The following is a 23207-nucleotide window of genomic DNA, read 5'->3' on the forward strand; positions in this document are numbered from 1 at the left end:
ACTTTGATAACAGCAGATATTTTGGTTTGAAATGCTCCAGCTGTCTCAAGTTCAGAATATCCCAACACATTTAATCAAATAGCTTGAAATGTAGCTTCTCAAAAATATAAAAGGCAGCCGTTCTAGACTGCTTTTCATGATAGGTTTTGTTAAAACCTGTTTGTTTTTTGCTGTATTGAGTCAGCATCAGTGGCTAATTAGTTCCTGACTGGCACCGGTCAAGGAGGAGAAGTGAATGAGATCTAAACATGGACAAACTTCAGAGTAGTCCACACCATTATGTGCTTCCAAAGCTGCACAGTTTTCATCCCAGCACGTCAATTAGCGTGATCCTCCTCACAGACCCGTCAGCTCATTCTCATCACTGCTTTACATATCAAATAAAACCTCTACATGAGAAGTGACTTGATGTCCTCGACAGACTAACGGTGATTCCTGACGGATAATGTATGTCCCCAACACCCACAGAAGAGCTAATGTGAAAGTCAATGCAGGGACAGGGCAAAAGAGAGCTGCTAAATACTCTGATTGATGAAGCTGTTTCCTCAGCAGCTGTTTGCCAAATTAACACAGAACTAGAAGAACCTGATCGCTGATTATTGCTGATGAAGTTAGAAACCAGGTCCATCATTGAAGGGTTTGACTTAAAAACTTACCTCAAAAATCCCTTGAAACCATATGCATATGCACAAATAATGTGCTTTTTTATTTTTATTTTTTATTTGTTACGTTTATTTTTTCCTTCCTTTCATTTTTTACCTTCCCTGTAATTTTAATTACTAAAATATTTGAATTTATATATGATTAAATGTTTATTATGACTTCTTTTATTTATTTTAAAGATTTTTTTCATTCTTATGATTTTTTACCATTTATTTATGTTTTACAATTAAACCAATAAATTAAGTAATTAAATATTTATTTGACTAAATATTTACTCAACAAATTTATTTATTAAAATTGTAAGAATATTTTCTTTTTTACTTTAATTCTGAATTATCCTTTGTTTAATTGTAATTATTTAATTATATTTATTTGTGTATAAATTATATATAATATATATATAATATTTATATATACCCATTTGTTTCTTTTTCTTTCTTTCTTTTATTTAAACCAGTGTAGACTTTAGTAAGACAATGCAATTAACTCTTCTCTGGATCAATGTTTAATAACCCAGGCTTAAAAAGGCTTTAGTTCAGGGTTAAGCACAGTTTGAAAAGCCTTATTCACCATTGCACGACATCAAAAATCAGCTAGCCTCCGGGACACAAGCCAAAAGCGTAGTGAGATTATGCTATGCCAGCATTCCTGTTTTGATGGGAACGTAGCATCCCATGATAAACTGAAAAGTCTATAATGAATGCTTTCGTACGATGCACAAACAGGTATACTCTGAAGATAAATGAGATTAGTATGGATGGTGGAGATGAATTAAGTGAAATGTTATGAATGCAAAGTCATGATATCAAAGTAATTGCACATCCAGCAGTCTTTACTGCACCTATTTTGTGGATTTATCGGCTGTCATTTAATGTATATTTGGCATTTGTTTCCTTTCACAGCTGAAACTGCCGTGATAATGAAACCTGAGCGCATAATGGAACATTAAAAGAGCCAATCTGTATGGTAATTCCCTCTTCACACACACACACACACACACAAACACACACACACACACACACGTCTTCGTGCTTTTCCTGTCTCTTCGAACAACCAGTTTCTCCACTCACGTGTAAAATCTGTTGAGTGTTAATAGTCGCTATCTGACAGAAGTGCTTCTTTAATTCCCTGAGAAACAGCTGCATTACGATTGAACACTTGTGCATTAACACACTTTCAGCAAGAGCTTCAGCTCTGTCAAATCAGTTATAAAGATTTTTTTATGTGTTATTAATTTTGTACTGTTTTCAAATTGCATTACATTGCATTTTTAGTTACTTTAATCAATGGTTTTGATTTTTGCATTTGTTTTATACTCATTTGTACTCATGGGGACAGATTTGTAGAAATACAGCTTTCCTTTACTTGCTCAGCAATGGATGCTCTGCAGTGAATGGGTGCCGTCAGAATAAGAGTCCAAACAGCTAATAAAACACATAACAAAAACATATTGTAAAGCCAAAAACTGCAAGAAACAAATCCATCATTAAGACATTTTTAACTTCAAAACATTGCTTCCAGCTGAATCAGGAGAGAAATATGCACAGATCAAGCACAGTTTAAAAAAAACTTCCAAAACAGATTTGAGAAAACAATAAGGGATGGGCTTTTTCACTTGAGGAAGCATTATTATGGAATATGGACTTGTATTTTGATCAGAAGCGAAAGTTTAAATTTATAACACCTTGATGGTGGACTTGTTTCTTTCAAACATGCAGCTTTTGGCTTCACTAGACATTAACTGATGGACTGGAGTGGTGTGGATTACTTGTCGATTATTTGTTTTTATCAGCTTTTTAGACTCTCATTCTGATGGCACCCATTCACTGCAGAGGATCCACTGCTGAGACACTGATGCAATGCTACTTTGTTCCAAATCTGATGAAGAAACAAGCTAGTACATTTTCAGCAAATGCTTTGATTGTAAGTACTTTGTTGTAAACATTTTCTGTTTATTATTAAAAAGTAAAGGACACACTGAAATTATTTTTTTCTTTGTAATGAACATTTCTTCAAATATATTTTTTTCAGCATCTTGGGCTTTTCCATTTTTCAGAACCTCAAAGGTTCAACCTTTGACAAATTTCCATCTCTTAAATTCTACTTTTCTCATCTCTGTATTTTTCCCCTGTAGAGAGCACAACATGCCTCACCAGAAAGATCTGCATTTATTTGATGGATGGCCTGTGCTTCAGCAAAGCAATGTTCTTCTGTGCACACCAGCCTCAGGCGCAGCACTTTAGGTCAGAGCACGAGTTGATGAACTGTGTATGAATATGCATGCGCAGTCAGGAAGCCACAGCAGCTGCTCATAAACAACGTTTGCCGAGCATTGACGATAGCAGATATTCCGCACTGTTAGGTGAGGTGGATTCATGCATGTTTGGTGAGAGATGGGAAAAAGAAAGTGAGTGATATCCTGTTTTAACACCGGAATTTGTTTTTCATTGAGTATGAATTTGTTAAAGTAATATATTCATTCATTCTTTATTACAAAGGCACAGGCTTTATGCAGCTAAATCAGCAAATAGTATCAGTGTTGCATCAGGAAACAGAGTCATTTATGATCAAGCACCACATAATTTCAACCCCAGAGCAACAGATTTGAAAAAAAAAGGCTTTTTTGTTTAATTTAAATATATAATTGAGTTAGTTCTGCTGTATTAATTATATTTACATTCATAACAACCATGAATTTTTTTTTTTGAAAGATGCATGTTGAAAGGGGAACCACATTACAAAATGTACAATCGATATTTTTGTTCTTTGTCAAAGTTGAGAGTAATTATGTTTGATTAAAAACGTTTCAATAATGAATCAGATTCAATATTAACATTTAAAGCTGGATTATTTGATTTCATTAAAATGATCTTTCTGGAGTATTTATAACTGGTTGATATTCTGAGGATTTTCAAAACTTTTAAAAATAATATTGTTTTACATTAAAACATCTTTGTATTACACACACTAAACTGAATTAAAAATGAAAAATTTAAATTCCGTCTTCATTAACTAACTCTCATGCCATTCCAAGTTAGCATGGTTTTATTTCTTTCTTCTGCAGAAAACAAAACAAAATGTTGGAAAACAGACAACACTGGAGCAGTAGTGTAGCCAGAAAAGAGACACTGGTGTGCATATGAAAATCTGGGTGTGCCACATTTATTGTCAGATTACTCTGCAAAATTATGGGACAGTATTTTTGTCACACTGCTTCCGTCCAACTATACTCCTAGTGTTAATTTGCAGGTCATGTCAAAATGTAGTTAATTGTTAAATTTAATCATTTTCTTCCAAATACGATAATTTTGAACTTTAGCTATTTCATTTTGTTTATTTTCATTACAATGTATTCACTTTAAATAAATGATAATATATAATTATAGGATTAAAATGAATTGTAGTTGCTCAATATAGATCTTTTTTTTTCATGTTTTTGTAATGTCTGGGAAGCCAGAATGCGCATGCATCAACAGAAACATCTATTAGCTGAACCCTGTTTTTTTTACGTGCCATTTATAGTAAGCCATATTACAGATGATATTACAGATGCTTTGTCAGATTTAAGTTAAAGCGCGTGCCGAACCGTGTGTGGTGAACCGAACGTTTTTTTTATTTTTTTATTTCAGCGAACCGTGCCATCCCTATTACCTCAATAATCAATCACAGGCCTAAAACAATCATGCCCGAGCAGACGGATATTAGTGTATCTCATCACACCGGCACCCGCGTCTAAATCAGTTGTATGGTCTGGTTTTCAGTCTAAAACAGTTGTGTCAAGTATAAATGTCTCGTCTGTTTCGGGAGGTGCGCGCGCAGTCAGCGGAGGCTCCTCCCAACTCGCACTGGAGGCTCGCACCTTTTTTTCTCAGATTTTGAAAAATCTTCGCGATCGACTTAAAATGCTTCCAAGATCGACTTGTCGACCGCGATCGACGGGTTGGTGACTCCAGATATAGCGACCAACGTTTATTTGAGCAAGCATTGATTATGCGTGACACAGTCTCAATTTGTGGGAGGCATGTATTGGGCTTCAAACGCTTTGCGCGCACGCGCTACGCCGGATGGGTGGTCACCCTGGCACACCCGTCTAGAGTGTGTCCACCTTTGTGTGTGGGTCCATGTACATGCTGAATCGACAGGTAAAAAAAAGCTTCAAGTCCAAATATTCATTTATCACCAATTAACTGTTTGACAAACACTTCCTGCTTCGATGTCCAGATCTGAATTAAAAAAATCTCAAACATGCTACGAAGTGCCGATCTGAATCAACCGAGTCGCGAACAGGCTCCGAAGTGCCGATCTGAATCAACCGAGTCGCGAACAGGTTCCGAAGTGCCGATCTGAATCAACCGAGTCGCGAACATGCTCCGAAGTGCCGATCTGAATCAACCGAGTCGCGAACAGGTTCCGAAGTCCCGATCTGAATCAACCGAGTCGCGAACAGGCTCCGAAGTGCCGATCTGAATCAACCGACTCGCGAACAGGCTCCGAAGTGCCGATCTGAATCAACCGAGTCGCGAACAGGCTTCGAAGTGCCGATCTGAATCAACCGAGTCGCGATATATATATATATATATATATATATATATATATATATATATATATATATATATATATATATATATATATATATATATATATATATATATATATATATTCTAAGTAATCAACAATAGCCCAAGTTTAGTAAACATTTTTTATTGAGACTATAAAAAATAATTCTGCATCTATTTTTAGGTGTGCCAGCTGCCACTTTGGGTGGCACAGGCACACCCTGGCACACCCGTGGCTACGCCACTGCACTGGAGCATGCTGTAAAAATAGAACATGAGTAATGTAAATAATGACATTGATAGCATATTCATTTCTAGGTGTATTTTCACTTTAAATAATGTTGCTATGTCCACTGTCCTGATAATAACAGAAGTGAGTCCTGAGGACACACACAGGGCTCAATCGGGAGCGTTTCCTGAAAATGACCCGTCCAGTTACACAGTCTAACCATCGGTCCTGGTCAGTGGGAAAAATAGCCTGATCTGATTGGCTGATGAGCTATTCTGGGTCAGTGGCTGGAGAGATAGCAGGATGTGATGTGTATAATGATGATGTATGATTTTGGGCTCTGTCGGCTGATTGGCTTCCTGCTGTCAGCACACATGACAGGCTGTGCTTCCTGTCCACGTGTGCCCTTAACACCCTTAACACCGGCCATACACTGACCAAGTTATTTCTGCAGAATAATGACTGGTAGCAAGAAAGTTTACAGACTTATGGTCTCTCATTCTTTAAGAGTTTGTCTTCGCTGTGACACTGATGTGTGTTTACATGCATGAATATATATGGGATATTTTGGTTCATTTCAGTGTGACTAACTGATTTCATTATAATGGTGAAAACATTTGCAATCTGTCCACACCAAAACATGTTTCTGGCGAGAGTCCATTAGACAGGTGCTGTATTGATCCCAGATGGAATGTTTAGTGCAGAACAACAGGATCAAACGAGTAAACATGTGCTGCTGCACAAACACATACTGTACAGTGCTGTTCATTAAACACGTGACTTTTCATGAAAATTCTATAATTCAAGATGGCCACCATCATATGACGTCATAATATGCAAATTAGATGGGAAAATGTAAACCCTACATAAACATTGGGTCGTCCTTAATATTTATATAATTGACAGAAAGTCTCTATCTTTTATCAATTTTAAGATATAGCCTTTTAAAATTAAGATGACAAAATCGAACGTTTTAGGAAAAAACCTCTGGCGCCTAAAGGGTTAATATTCAGCAGAAACCGTTAAAAATGCATCAGAAATGTTGCAAACATACCTAGATAAACTTGATGTTGGCTTGAGAAAGCCAAGTTAAAAGGTGTTAAAAAGGTTGCTAGAAAGTCTTGGGATATGATAAGGTGTTCCTATGCAGTAGTGATGTGCGATACCACATATTTTGTTTTCGATACGATACCTATACTTTTAAGTATCGGCCAGTATCGTCAATATCGATACCGATACTTCTAAACTAAACTTTTAGATTATGAAATGTATTTAATTATTATGAGTACAATGGGTTATAATACCTACTTCACTTTATATTTGAAATGCATTTTAACATTCGATACGCCTTAATTGCAACTTACTAGGTTATATTTTTTGTACTATATTAGATGGAATGGGCTGATGGGCAAATAGCTGTGTTAAGAGGCTCATATAGGGTTCATGATATTTAATTATTTTATCATTATTGTTGTTGTTATTGTTATGATTATTGGACTTTAATATTAATTTGGTTAAACTTTCAATATTATTGTATTATACCAAAACACCCTAGTTTGCATAGCATCACCCTTGCAAAGCAGTTAAATATAATCTCTTGTAAACTAGTGGGTAGATGTTCCATAACAGGCCCCCATATCTGTTGAAACATGCCACCATCTCCCTAACAACTGCAGTTATTCTCTCCATAGGAATTATTCTGAATAATCTCTCGATACCAGAGGGAAAGGGATGGGGGTCTAGTGAATCCACTCAATTAGAAAGCATTATTTAACAAGTAACACAAGCGCATCACAGAGTAGAAACCGGTTAGCAGGTAAAAAAAGGATTTTGTTGGTAAACCAAGTTAAACAACAACAACAACAGGGTCCTTGTTAAATGTTATTGAAAAAAATGTCCCCCATCTTCCGTGCCTCTCCATCCTAGAACTTTTCGAACTAGAACAGTGCATGAAAGTTTCCATTTCACTCTGGCATTCATTGCATAATGGACAGTGATTACTATTGGACCAGTCTAGTTCAAGTAAACACTTCTGATAGATTTAACTGTATCTACCAAGTCACCACCATCAATATACATTACTCATTGCTGAGCTCTTTCTCCCAAGTGCGCCAAATATGATTAATACCACTGTGATCTATTAAATAATAAAGAAAGTAAGCTTTTGAAGTAAGGTGTTGTGTATTTGTGACTTTCCACAGAAATCATTTATTTCACAGAATACTGTTTTTATTATCCACCTGCATTATCAACACTATTTTCCTTTTTAACACCGTGAAGCTGCTTTGACAGAATCTGTATTGTATAAAGTGCTATATAAAAAAAGGACTTGACAATTGCTGTGCAATTGTTGAGGTGTTCTCTGTGGTATCTCATTTTTGTTAATAACATGTAATGAAGCTGACAGCTTACTTCAGCTGTAATTTGTCAAGATACAAGCTGTCCACAATTTAAGAAACTCCTCTGTGAAAAGCATTTCCATCCAGTGAAGATCAGCCGGATGCAGATGATCTCTGCATCATCTCTTTGTTCTCCATAGCACTTTCTGTTTTAATCTTCATCTTTTTGGTTTCTGACAGCATATATGACGACTTTTCATTTCCATACTTTGACACAAATCTTCCAACAGCTATTTCTTCCAGCTGTAATACCACGAATGGCTGTTTGTTCACTCCTCACTGATGTGTGTGTGCACTTGGATGGGTTAAATGCAGAGGAGCACATATTCGGAGTACGGAACGCCGTACTTGGCCACACATCACTTTTACTTCCACTTTTTATATCTGCAGCCCGTGTAGCGCCTGTGATTTTGTCGATGCAATAGACATCTATTTTTGTTTTGCCTTGGGAATCATACAGAAGTACAATAAAAAGGTATTTTTGGAGCCTCTGGAAACATTTATTGGATTTTAAGCAATAAAGATGCTCTCACACATACAGATTCTTCTCCATAGTCGAGCGAGGACTGAGAGACGGACTGTACAGCATCTATCACTGACAGACGACTGAATCCTTCAGATCCAGGGTTGGCATTGTTGACTTGTGCGAGAAAAGGTTAAAGGTTTACATCCCTCACCCTTGTTTATCATAGGTAAACCAGATATGATGTTTGTCTAGCTGTACTTGTTTGCCACAGGGGACTAGTCATTATTTGTTTGAGTAGAAGAGTAAAATGTGGTGTGTATTTTCTCTGCAGATCCTTCTGAAGAAAAACCAGCAGCTCAAGATTATTTTCAACAACACCCCTGATGATTTCAGTCTGATCTGAACCGTTTAGTTGGCACTAAATGATTTATGAATCCATCACAATTTAATGTGACTTCTACTTCGGAGCAGTGTGAACTATATCGGATCCAAAAGTAAATCTGCAGGATGTAAGTGCTTCTTCTCATTTCACATGCAAAGATATTTAGATGTATTTAAAGTTCACTCATTTAATTCTGAAGGTCAGGAGAGGGTTCAAACAGGTCACGCAAAATAATTTTTATGATGTTATGATTTTTTTTTAGTACAAAACTTAACTAGCAATAATGCAGCTGGTGCATTAGTTGACATGACCCCTAAAATATTTTGTAATCTATTTTGTTGATTATCATATGAGATAAGATGCTTTTATGGTTTGTGTAGTGATACAGCGAGAATATGGAGGAAAAACACCTCAGTTTTATTCAGAGGCTCAAACTGAGTAAAAAATATGAAATATGATGCAGATGCTGATATTTCTATAAATAACCTGCAAATAAATAACAGTTGTCACGCTGTACTTCCATTAGTAAGATGATATTTAAATGGTTAGTTTTTAAACATATAATGCAATGCAATACAATAATGATTGATACTTATAAATGCCTGATGATTAAATTTGATACATTTCAAAAAGTTTTTTTTTTTTTTTTTTTTTTTTTTTTTTATGATGTATGGATAATAATGTAAACTTAGTTGCTTTAGTCCGGTAAGTGTTCATAAAATATGACTAATAATTATTATGTTTAATTATGTTTACTTTAATTTACTTTATGTAAATCAGTAAAGATTTCTCAGCAAATGAAGCACAACTTGAAGGTGGCTGTTTGTACAATTATACTGAAATAACTTTAACTTGCAATCAGATGACAGAAGGCATGGAGTAGATTGTGTGCAACAGGTTTTTCAAAAAAATTCTGATCATGTTGAAACCTTAGAAAATGTGCATATTAAATATGATATACGTTCAATCATGCATGCACAAAGCAGGACTGCTGTGATTAATGTACAGTATATGATGAAGAGACCCTGAGGCTTACATAATGCAATATTAATTCATTCGTGTGCACAAATGAGTGTAGAAGGAAGTGTGAATGCTTTACACTATCTTTTCATCATATTATGTGCATATATGTATGTCTCTCAGATAACACAGGCTAATGAATGACTATTGCACAACATTCAACTCTCTTCACTCTAATCTGCTCTGCTTCAGTGTAGTACGGACTTCATGTCCTGCTGATAAAGTCTTGTTGGTTTTAAACAGCCCGTTTAATTAGCCACAATTAAATCAAATGAGCATTAATGTACCATTCACAGCGCTTGATCAAACATTACACATTAACCAGTTTAAACTCCACTGAGGCTGAACCAGGTGCAGCTACCGAAGGTTGTGAAAGAAACCTTTGTGTTCACAGACTCCAAACATGTTCCAGAACAGTAATTCAATTAAATACGTTTTCATTCAGCAGGTGAACTGTGTTCTTTAAAATAGCTCCCACACAATTAATAAAACAGCTGAAAAACATGAATGCACATTTATGAATTTTCCTGCGTTCTGGTCCATCATCATCTGCAGCAGCTTCAGTCTTCAGCTGCTCTTCTGGATCAAATCTGTGTGTTGTATTGATGAGAATGCAGGAGGCTTGAATGATGTGGCTTTTGCGCCGCAGGCAACTGAAAACGAACAGCATTTGGCACATGGTACCAATAAACATTAACAACCACAAGCTCTGCAGAGTTTTCATTCCTGTGCACTGATGAAAAGAAACCCTTTGTTTTATTTCATTTACTGACAGTTTTTCCACATAGTAGAGCAGCAGTTGAGTTGCTAAGGTTTGCTTGACTGACAACAGTCAACATGCACTTTTATTGCATTTCCTTATTATCCTTTTGCACAAACAAGAACCTACTCACATGCGTTACCACTATATGGTATTCATGTGTATATATAGTCTTATTTTTAGGGCAATATTGGCAAAAACATTTTTCATGCACTGGTCAATTTTAAGAATTTGTCCTGTTTGGCTTTTCAAAACATGCTGATTCAGACTAGTGGAAAGAAACATCTAATATACATTGCATACATTTATCTATTTGGGTCTATTTCGAAAAGCCTGTTTTTCCGAATGAGATTTTTCTAATGCACCTTCAGGAGCACTTTACATACACCAAACGTTACAGTTTTTTCCCCTATGTATATTCTGAAGATTTTTATAGAAGGGTTTGTTCATATAACATTGGCCTGATTTTATAAAACATTTTACTTAAAAAAAAGTAAAGCATTTATTCTCCTCTGTTCCCTCTAATATGTCAAAAAAACAAACAAAAAAGAAACAAGATTTTTGAATATGACATTATTCAACGTTCAGATTTCTGTTCTGGAATTTTATGCAAATTAAAAAGAAAATTCCTCATATGCATATTTAAACATAACATTTCAGAAAACTTTTATACAAACAAATGCTTGCAATTGCATTTCCAAATGTAATCAATTAACTGGAGGAGTATGATTTCTAATGATTTCTATAGTTAAAAATGTACCTTGTTATCTTAGCAGAGAGTATAGAGACCAGAATGTGTTAGAGATTTAGGGCTGAGCGATTATGATTAAGAAATAACGACCTAAGAAATACAAAAACAATTTGACAGTAACTAAACAAACATCTGCACTTCCGTTTTTACAAAATATCTTGTTTGAAACTTGTTATTAAAACATCTTCTTGAATCATAGTGTTCTCATTAATCAAGCCAAACATTTCAGCAGAACCAGTATGTGGTGATGGATGTGTTTGTTCATTACTCCTTCATTAGTGTAATGTCTGTGTCTGAATATTGTGCTCTTGTGTTGTCTTGTTTATCCACCTTGTTCTTTTAAAGGAACAGTTCACCCAAAAACAAATATATTCTTATTATAATGGATAAAGGACTCATATTTTAGCCAGAAGCAATGGTTTAAAAATAAAATAAAAAAGGTTTTAATGATGGATTTCAAACATAATGCGACTTTTAGCATCACAATTCATTAATTGATGTGTTGGAGTGGTGTGTATTAATTGTGGATTATTGTGATGTTTTTATCAGCTGTTTGGACTTTCATTCTGACGGCACCCATTCATTGGTGAGCAAGTGATGCAATGCTACATTTCTCCAAATCTGATGGAGAAACTAACTCATCTAAATCTTTGATTGCCTGAGGGTGAGTACATTTTCAGCAAATTTACATTTTTTGGGTGAACTATTCTTTTAATATAAAACTAAATAAACGCTACTTCAGGCTGAACTGTGTAATTTCTTCTAGCTGTGCCAAAGAAATTGCTAAAATAATTCAAACTCGCATTCTTGGGCGAACTATCATTTTTAATCAAACATAAACGTGGCAAAGTTGACTTCATCGACTCATTGTTGACTCTGAATGTTGAATAATGGAGAAAGCATTTTAACATCTCATTTGAGCACCCCTCAGATACCGAGGCCCTCAAAAACATACTGTTTAATTGATTATCAGATTTAAAAGCTTTCACGTATGTGCAAAAGGACTTCTTATATTCCAGTAGATCTTAAGATTCTCCTCCATCTCTTGTTGTAGTTGATCTGTGGAGTTTAATAAAAAGCGGATGGATGTATTCTCTCATGGACATTATTTCAGCAGTGTCCTCTTGCAGTGTCTAGTTTCTGTCTCAGTGCTCTGCAGAAATATTGATGGCGTCTAGTTGAAACCAGTGGGTGTTGAGAGGCATAAAGCAGGTATTGATTGATGTGTGTCAATGCTTTAATGAGAAGACATACTGCATGACCTTTTGGCCCAGTATTGAAAATGTAGTGGAATTGAATTTTGTGTCTTCAAACCTGAATAATCACACTACATATAAAACTACTTAAAGGAACACTCCACTATTTTTATTTATTTATTTATTTATTTTTGAAAATAGGCTCATTTTCCAACTCCCCTAGAGTTAAACAGATGAGTTTTACCATTTTTGAATCCATTCAGCTGATCTTTGGGTCTGGCGGTAACACCTTTAGCTTAGCTTAGCATAGATCATTGAATCTGATTAGGCCGTTAGCATCTCACTCAAAAATGATCAAAGAATTTCTATATTTTTCCTATATAAAACTTGACTCTTCTGTAGTTACATCTTGTTCTAAGACTGACGGAAAATTAAAAGTTGCGCTTTTCTAGGCTAGGAAATATATAGAAACTCTTTGATCATTTTTGAGCGAGATGCTAACGCTCTAATCAGATTCAATGATCTATGCTAAGCTAAGCTAAAAGTGACCCAAAGATCAGCTGAATGGATTCAAAAATGGTAAACTCAACTGTTTAACTCTAGGGGAGTTAGAAAATGAGCCTACAGTAATTAAAAAAGTGGAGTGTTCCTTAAATATTAAATAAATAATAATGATAAATTCTATATTAGCATAAATTATAGCCTCAGACATATTCATATAATTTAATCATTAGAATGCAGTCTAACAAAATTATTAGAATTAATTTTGAATTAATTTTTAGAAAATATGTTCTATTTTATATTGTTTAATGAATAATAAATAATTAAGCTTATAATTACCATTATAAACAAGTGAAAATTTATAAATCATGTTCTTATTATCTAATAATTAAAATGCAGTATATTTATTTGAATTTAATGTTACTAGCTATTCTGCTGAATATAATTTATATAATCTGTTTAATGAATAATAAATAAATATAAAGATTATAATCACCATTATAAACAAGTTTAAATTAATTAATTATATTCTTTTAATTTGATAAATAAAATTTAGTCTAATTAAATTATCTTTAATGTAATTATCTTTTCTGCTGAATATAATTTATAGAGAATCTGTTCAATGAATAAATATAAAGTTTATCTCACAATTATAAACATGTAACAATAAATTATTTTCTTATAATCCAACAAATATAATAATGTCTAATATTTTTTATTTATTTAATGGAATTATCTATTCTGTCTATATCTATATAAAGTATAGCGAATATAAATAAATAATTAAATAAATAAATAAATAGTCACCATTAAACAAGTAAAGATTTCTAGTTTATATTCTCAATTCTTATAATCAAATAAATACATAATAAATACATACATACATAATGCTGTCTAATAAAATTACTTGAATTTAATGTAATTATCTATTCTGTGGAATACAATTTCTAAAGAGTCTTTTTCTCTTTTTCTCTAAGGATTTCCAATCCTTTTGAACACTTAATTTCCATGATTTGTTTGTGATTCAATCGATAAGGGTTTGTTATTTCGAAAAGCAGATTAAAGTACATGTACATTACTGCTGCAAGACCAGTTTCATTATATGAGGTCAAAAGTTGCCCTTTTTAAATGACCACGATAATTGTTTTCATGCATCATCAAGTCCTCAGAAAGAGCAGTGTGAAAGAAATTACAGTAATCAATTAAAGCAGAAATATTCCACATTTACAGTAGTGATACATCTCGATAAATCTTCCAATCTAATGCTAGCACTGGAGAAGAGCTGCGTTATGAAAGGTCTCAGATGACAAAAACTTTGGCAAGAGTGTGCGGTTGTTTTTATTAATCTAATGCAAATATCTTCTTGAGTATGTTTCTCCTGAACACTAGATTATGCGTGAGAGGCCGCAATAGGTCAGATCTAAAAGTACTTTTATTATGGTAAAGCCTGTATGTGTGTGTGTGTGTGTGCGTGTGTGTGTGTGTGTGTGTGTGTGTGTGTGTGTGTAGCTCGGGGTGAATTGAGGCAACAGTATATCCAGCCTGTGATTCAAGCTCACTAGTGGTCAATGCGTGACCCATCATGCACCTTTCAGAGGGACTTGTTGAGATGCAGAGGAGTTTATTTATGGTGTTGCCATGCACCTGCCCCATATTACAACCAAAAGACTTTGACCTCACTATTTGTATGTTAAACAAACATTTCAATGCTTTTCTTAAATCAATTTCTAGTAAAAAATATATTTTTTTTCATATTTTGTTTGTTTGTATTCCTTTAACAGGAAAAAAATAGAGTAAGTCATATATATTATATTATATATATTATTTTATATAATTACTATTATTTTTTTACATTATTTCATATTTATTTATTTATTTATTTATTTATTTTTATTTTTACTTTTATTTTTACTTTTATTTGTATTTTTATTTTTATTTTATCTTATTTTAGGTGTTTATTGTGTTTATTTAAGGTAGTGTGTTTTATTTTGTATAATTTTTTATGATTTTGTTTTTACTTTTTTATATTGGTTTTGTGTACTTTACACGTAATTTCCTGCTCTTTTTTTTATAAATATTCTCTGCAACAACTTAATCTGTTTGCTTACATTTCCATAAGTGCAGTGACTTACGATGCCTAAGTTAAGTGAAGACTGATATGAATAAGCGGATTATGACGAGTATTTGTCTGAATGTCTGATGTAGTTGTGTGTCAGTGAGAGCTGGATGGTTGTGTTGGGTGAAGCTGAAGCTGAAGCTCCATCATGCATCTGTTGTTTGAGCTGTAAAGCATCACTCATCTCTCCCGTCCTCTGGAGTCTCCCGCGCATCTCTGACTCAATGGAGCAAAAATGCTAATGCTTGAACGAAGCTTTCCTCATTCCAGGCCTGAGAAGAGTGTGTGTAGGTGTTTAAAGATATACTGTGTAAACATTAGAGGTCGAGAAGCCAACAGAGAGCATGGATCACTTTTTCAGCGAGACTTTATCCAAGAGAGTATCTGCTTTATTCAAACATACAGTAACTGCATATTACTTGTTGAGATATAGGATCATTGAAATAAAGCTGACATAAAATTATATATATATATATATATATATATAATATTTAAATTAAATTAATGCACTTCAGGATATCAATTTTTACCTATCATGTGTTCCCGGGGAATCGAACCCCCAACCTTGTGCTTGATATATATATATATATATATAAAGTCTTGCTGAAAAAGTGATCCATGCTCTCTGTTGGCTTCTCGACCTCTAATGTTTGCACAGTATATCACACTATATGTGGCCTAATAACTGAAATAAAATAAGCTGAATTTGAAGTACTAAAATCATTAAAACTAAAAAAGGCTAAAAAGAAATCACAAACAAATAATACATTTTATTAAAAATTACAAAAACACATAAACATGACTTACATAAAAATAAAACAAATAAAAGCTAATTCAAACTAGTATACGTTGAAACAATTTCCACTGAGAAATTGCTTGTAAATTTCACAAATAATTGCAATATATATATATGTATATATATGTATATATCACAACATATGATAAACTACATTTCTGCAGTAATAAACTGCAACATATATACTAGATTTTAAAATCAATAAACTGCAACATATTATAAATTAGAAATGGTTCTCCTGTAGAATTTGCTTGTATAATTCTAGGGCGTTGCTGTGCGGTTGCCAGGGTGATTTGAGTGATGCAATGAGTTGATCTGTGATGTTTTGCTCCAGATACACAGCTGTCATATTTGGGTTTGGGGTTTATTCAAATGACTAACCCTTAGTATAAACTAGCTTTAGTAAGTAACAAATGATTCTCAGTGTGATTCTGATCTCTCCACACGCAGTGACAGTCACCGCGGGAACATCCGCCTGACAGCGAGCCGATCAATTCTCCTCAGAATAACGAGTCTCCTCGAGGCTCCCCGCTCCAGCTGACACTCTGTATTGTATGAATATTTCATAGGCGCAGAAGAGAAGGTGATGAAAACAATGAATAATGTTAAAGGCTGTTTCCTAGAGGACACGAGCGGGATCTTTTTAAAAAAGTTAAACTTCCAATTCTCTATGCGAGACTTGCATATTAGTCACATTAAATTAGATACGCAGTTTATATATTTAATGGTACAACGGCTTGCCATATCACACTGGGGATTGTGGGATTGATGGCGTGTTGAGAATGTCAAGAAAAGATCACTAATGTTCAACTTGAGCAAACGAGAGGCGAAAAACGGCTGTGCGTCACAAACGCTGACTTCTGTCATGAGCGTCTGTAAATCTGCTGATGATGCTGGATTTACTGCTTAAAACATATCACTGTCGTTAAATTACAGTTTGCTCAGTTTCGTTATGGTTTGACTGGGGCTGGGGTAATAAAAGTGTATGGAATTTACACTCTATATTTACTTTGGGCAATTAAAAAAAAACGCTTAAAATTGACACTTTTTGTGGAGGAGATTTATTTGCTCTTTAGACTCTCTCTTAGAAGAAAAGGTTCTATAAAAAACCTTAAAAGGTTCTAACAGGCGCTACGTATTTGGAATCCCTAAAAGGTTCTATATAGAACCCTTTTTAAGGGTTCAATTAAAAGAAAAAAAGGTTTATGGAAGCTTTTAGGGGTTTATTCATTATCATTTATTTTGTCCTTTCCAGATTAAATATTTAATATAATTGACAAACATCAAGATCCTAAAATGTAAAAATGTAATTCACATAAAATAGTCACCCATGAATTACTATTACTGAAAGAATGCTACTGTTATTTCAAATATTCAAGGCTTTAAATGTACAAATCAACATTAAAACACCAACCATTTAAAAAATCTCATAAAAAATGAAAACAGAGTTTCACCTACAGGTACATATTACAAAATAAGTCCATTATAAAATTACATTAATCTGTCACTGATAAATAATGCAAATATACAGATTCATCTAAATTCCCATCAGGGTTAGAACAACATCAAGTACCTCAAAACTACAAATCCATATTAGTATAACTCACAATTGCGAATCGTTTGAGTCAGTTTGGGAGTTCGGAGTGTGAATCATTTGAGTCAGTTCGGGAGTTCGCAGCTGGTTTGCGGATCAATTGAGTCAGTTCGGGAGTTCAGAGCGGGATCGCGAATCATTTGAATTAGTTTGGGAATTCAGAGCGGGATCGCGAATCATTTGAGTCAGTTCGGGAGTTCGGAGCGGAATCGCGAATCATTTGAGTCAGTTTGGGGATCGCGAATCATTTGAATCAGTTTGGGAGTTCGGACCGGGTTCGCGAATCATTTGAGTCAGTTCGGGTGTTCGGAGCGGGATCGCGAATCATTTGAATACGTTCAGGAGTTTGTAAGTGGGTTCGCGAATCATTTGAGTCAGTTCGGGAGTTCATAGCGGGTTCGCGAATCATTTGAGTTAGTTCGGGAGTTCGGAGCGGAATCGCGAATCATTTGAGTCAGTTTGGGGATCGCGAATCATTTCAATCAGTTCGGGAGTTCGAAGCGGGTTCGCGAATAATTTGAGTCAGTTTGGGAGTTCGGAGCATGAATCATTGGAGTTAATTCGGGATCGCGAATCATTTGTGTCAGTTCGGGACTTCGGAGCGGGTTCGCGAATCATTTGAGTCAGTTTGGGGATCGCGAATCATTTGAATCAGTTCGGGAGTCCGTAGCAGGTTCGCGAATCATTTGAGTCATAATAGTAGTGTGCGTGGCCTGTGTCCATTTTGAGTGCGTTCTTTCACTGCATTATTAGGTGTATTCAAATGCATTTATAAATGCATGAGAATGATCACAAAATTCAAGATATGGGGGTTAGAAACACTTCATGTAGTTAATCAATATCACATGAAGAGTGCCATTTCAGTTTTTCTCCAAAAATCAGCATGATTAAAATGTGATATTAAGTTTCTTAAAAATTTTTTTTAATTACAAATACAAAATGTTGCAGAATAATGTGATATATGAATGAATAATAGTCTAAAGAACCTTTGTGCCAAAAGCGTTCTTTCTTGTCATTATAGAACCTTTTTAGCATAAAAGGTTCTTTGGAGCTGAGTAAAGAACCCTATGGTTCTATATAGAACCCCAATGAACCCTTTTTTCTAATAGTGTAGGCATATGCATGAGTTTTCAATAAGCTAAGAGATAACAGGAAATCTATCTGATGTGTGTATGTAAGACAAGTGTGAAACATATATTATTTTAGTTTCTTAGACATCCTGGCTACTAAGAAAATCCTAAAAAGAAAATTCTTATAAACTCCTCTCGAGGACATGGTTGGACATATGTTGAATGTGCATCATAAGTGGATGAGATCAAAGCATCTGCACTCTCTCACGCTCAGCTCGGAGGATTGTATGATTGTTGAACTTTTCTTGCATGAAAATAAATATTCAAAATACTTTTGTCTCATTCATTATCTCATTGTGTCTTGTGTCTCATTTATTAAAATGGAAAATGAAATTCTAATGCATATATAACAAATTTACTGATGATATTGAATACAATCATAAACTACCCCCACCATAAATTCCTCTGTGACTGGATGTTATGCATTAAGATAATGGCCATGTTGTTTTCCTGTCTTTGTATTAATGATGAATTTAATGTTTCTGACATAAATCTGCGGGAATTTGATTTGATGAACCTTAAACATGACATGTTACTTACAGAAATCACGTTTATGTTTACGCTGAAGTGAAGATGCATGGATACCCTGTGGTTACATGAAGATGGATGTTATCTGACATTGTGATTTCATTCTTTAAATGTAAAGAGGTCAAGCCGAAGGACAGAGAGAAGACTTAAGCAAAGCTGACATGTTGAGTGCAGTTGGTAATTCACATACACATGACACATGACGTGCAGTACAGTATGTTGAGTTTTAAGCTTGTGTTATGTTTCTGTCCTGTATGCATATATATATAAATATATATATGTATGTATATATATATATATATATATATATATATATATATATATATATATATATATATACATACACACACAATTGCATATTTTATTAAAACGTTAATTGGTTTTCATCATTTTTGAAGGTTAACTCTTGTGCTGTGTTGAAAATCCTTTAAATAATTTAGTGTTCCTGGCCAAATATAATTTTTTGATTGCAATTACCAAAAGTGTAACACATTTGAGGAAAAAAAATACCAAAATATAACTAATTATAATAATTTTAAATAAATTAATAAAATGCATTTTACTTTTTCAGCAAGTTTTGGTCCGATGCAATAACATTAACTATCATTTTCGGGGTTGGGGAGAAAAATAAAAAGTTCCCCTACATAGGTAGGGTTGAAATTTTTACTTGTACATTCTTAGGTTTTTTAGATAAGTGCGTGTTTTTTATTCAAATATTTCTTATTGTCTTCAAACACATTTCAACTTTTATAATATGTTGTATTCATGATAAAATGTATTGCTCTCAACATGCAACAAGAAATGCACTAAAAATTATAACTGTCAAAACTCTAACATGATAAAATCTTTTACACAGAAAATGACTGTAAGCACATTATGGTGCAGGATATTAAATCTAAGTCTGTACTGGTCCTCGCGTTTCTGGATACAGCTTTGGGAACTTGCAGCATTCAGACATTGATAGATTGTTTCCCGTATGCAGCCAGTGGTGACATTAGCAGGATGAAGGATGGACACAGACCTGCAACCTGACAGAAACCTGCTGCTGATCATTGATCACTTATTTCGCTGATGCATTATGTCCATCACTATAAGTACTCAAACTCATGCAAAGGAGGTTATCAATGCAACACACAATACTGATACTAATGACCTGTGCTTTTGGTGTATGTTTATTGGGACTTTTCATAATGAAATGCAGGGCTATAACCAGTGTCAATATATTAAGTGAGTTGTTATAAATGACCTGCTCTTATCATCCATTACACTATCCATTACACTGGATCTTAGCGTTGCATTTGACACTGTTGCACACAACATTCTTTGGAGTAGACTTTAAAATGATGTTGGCATTAGTGGAATTGCATTGGCTTTGTTCAAATCTTTCTTATCTGACGATCATCATCCGTTCATAGCAGCGAATGATGAGATATCATATCGATCACAAGTACAGTATGGAGTACCACAAGGTTCAGTACTAGGACCGCTTGGTGTTTGAAAAACCACTGTCTAAACACTGGATGCTCTGTCGATTCTTCATCATTATTTAGGTGTGCTATCTGGTAGCAACCTTTCCTTTGAAAACCATGTTTCTAGCATTTGTAAAACCACATTTTACCAGCTAAAAATATATATCTAAATTACGACCTATGCTCTCAGTGTCAAATGAAGAAACGTTAATTCATACGTCCATGTCCTCGAGATTAGATTATTGAAATGCTTTATTGACTCCAACTGGTCCAAAATGCAGCAGGACTAGAAAGTATGTTTTCTGTCAACTCTGCACTGACAAGCCTGGAATAAAACCATACCATGCTGTTTCCGTCTGGCCAGAGCCAGAACTGACCCTCCAAACTGAGCCTGGTTTCTTCCAAGGTTTTTTTTCTCCATTCCTGTCACCAATGGAGTTTTAGTTCCTTGCCAATGTCTCCTTTAACTTGCTTAGTTGGGGGCGCTTAATTTCTGGCAATAATGTCGGCTTGATTGCACAAACACTATTGGAAGAGAGCTGAACCGGATGATCACTGAATCATCAATGAACTGACTTTAACTGAAAAGTTGACTGTTTGTTTTTGTCATCTTGCATTATTGATAAAAAAATAAATTGAAAATAGAAAAAAAAGAATTGAAAAAAAGAGCAAAAATCTTTTAATATTTAACATAGTCGTTGATAAATAATGGGTTTTCAATTACAGAATCTTAATATTATGAAACACTGATGTGATGTGATGTTTTATTAGTGTTTTCATAAAGACTATTGCTTTTGTACAGTTATAGTGTGCGCCCTCTACAGCTTCTCAAGAATAGGTACAACATTAAACCAAAAAGAAAGAAAAGTTGAGGTTTGGCTTTAATATATTGGTTGTTTCTGCTAGACAATTAGATTAAATGGAGAGCAAAACTAATGTGTTACAGCACAAACTGAACAGATCATGTGTGAATATGCATTACCTAGACTTCTCATCCGTATGTTGTTTTTAACAGTATGGCCCATAGTGATCAAATATTTATGGCTCATTAGGCAGATACTTGTTATCTGAAGTTAATTACAGTGCCGTTTCTGCATTGACAATCCCTGTGGAGAAACCTGGTGCTTTGCTCACAATTCAAGTGAGTAAAACTTCCCTTGTGATAGAGTCTGTGACCTTTAACCACTGAGAAAGACCACACAAAGTGTCTCATGCTGAATGTAGTTATATAAGAATGAGAAAAAAATTAGGCCCGACTCTCATCCCTAATGAATACACTGGGAGATAATTGTTAAAGACAGGTTAAAGGTTATTTATGATAATGCAAAGTGTGTAATCATCCAGCCAGTTTCAGTTTACTTGTGCAGTAATTGGGTTTACATTACAAAAACACAAGCAAATTTATCATTAAGGATCATTCATGCAATCAAAATACAAACTAAACTTTAATTCTGCCAAGTCATTTAAGTCAAATTATGATATGCACATAATTTCATTAAAGTTTGGCTGTTTATGTTTGTGAATAAATAATATAAAGCATAACAGGCACATGACCGACTTTCAGTGTTGAAATGTGTTTGAATTAATGTCAGTTAATTCTTACTTATAAATCAACATTGAAATGTTAACAAGTGTTATATGCTGTCTTCAATAAAATACAACATAATTATCTGCCTTTTAAATTATATTATGTCTTTTATTATTATGCCTGCCTTTTAAATTATATTATTATTTTATTAGCATTTTATTATATTGTGTTCAATTTATTTTAAAATATAACTATTATTCTTGAAAATAATATGTAGACTATATTATATATGGATATAATATACGCAGACATGTATATATTTAAGAAATATACAGTATGTAATATATATATTTATAGTTATATATAAACCACATATAAATATTAACATATACATGCAAATATTTCTTAAATATAAACATGTAGGTATGTGTGTCTGTGTGTGTGTGTATAGGTTTTGATCATAAGACCTCTTAAAGAATCAATATTTATTTATTAAAATAAACTATTATCAGTAACAAACTATGTCTACTACAGAAATACTATGGTATTCTAAGAAAATACCTTGTTACCCCGGTACATGAATTTAATTAGCATGTTAGATTTCACAGTTTTTTTTATTTTATTATAACGTGTCGCACAGCACCGTCTCAGTTCATGTTCTACTGAAATAGCGAATCAATAATTCACAATCGTCCTTTCTGAGCCTCTCGTGGATCCGTAGCTACTCACTTTTCCTCCACGTCAGCTGCATCTGCGCACTGCTCTCATCCACACATACACATAAGTTTCTTATTCTGTTAAACGTACAGTAAAGTCGTTTCTAACGTGGCAATAAACGCATGGAGTGATGTTTAAGAAGCTGAAGCAGAAGGTGATCGAGGAGCAGTCTCCTCAGCGGAGCAGCGCGCAGGTCAGTGCAGCGGTTTGTTTATGTAGCATATATGCTAACAAAACACAACATCTATTACAGTTGTGAAGTCTAACACTCTTATTACTGCATTAAAGATTTAAATGACATTGTTTGCTCTTAAGTTCATAAATAAACTATTGGATTAGTTATACACTAACAAAACAGTACCAAGAAGCAATATTGACCATGGTGTTGTTGAGTGTTACCGTATTA

General features: G+C 34.2%; 1 protein-coding gene across 5 annotated transcripts in view; it reads left to right on the forward strand.

Moving 5' to 3' along the window:
- Nucleotides 1–22787: 22787 nt before the first annotated feature.
- golga4 (golgin A4) overlaps nt 22788–23207 on the forward strand; it is a 38001-nt gene continuing 37581 nt past the window's right edge. For 3 of the 5 annotated variants that reach the window (XM_026277837.1, XM_026277839.1, XM_026277840.1), the window contains exon 1: nt 22789–22994. In XM_026277837.1, the coding sequence (XP_026133622.1) occupies nt 22932–22994 (63 nt within the window). In that variant the 5' untranslated portion in view covers nt 22789–22931. Of the gene's footprint in view, nt 22995–23207 lie in introns of all 5 variants that reach the window. The other 2 variants (XM_026277836.1, XM_026277838.1) reach the window with 1 other exon arrangement.

The sequence above is a fragment of the Carassius auratus genome, chromosome 13 (assembly GCF_003368295.1).
Source record: "Carassius auratus strain Wakin chromosome 13, ASM336829v1, whole genome shotgun sequence".
NCBI classification, from domain to species: Eukaryota; Metazoa; Chordata; class Actinopteri; order Cypriniformes; family Cyprinidae; genus Carassius; species Carassius auratus.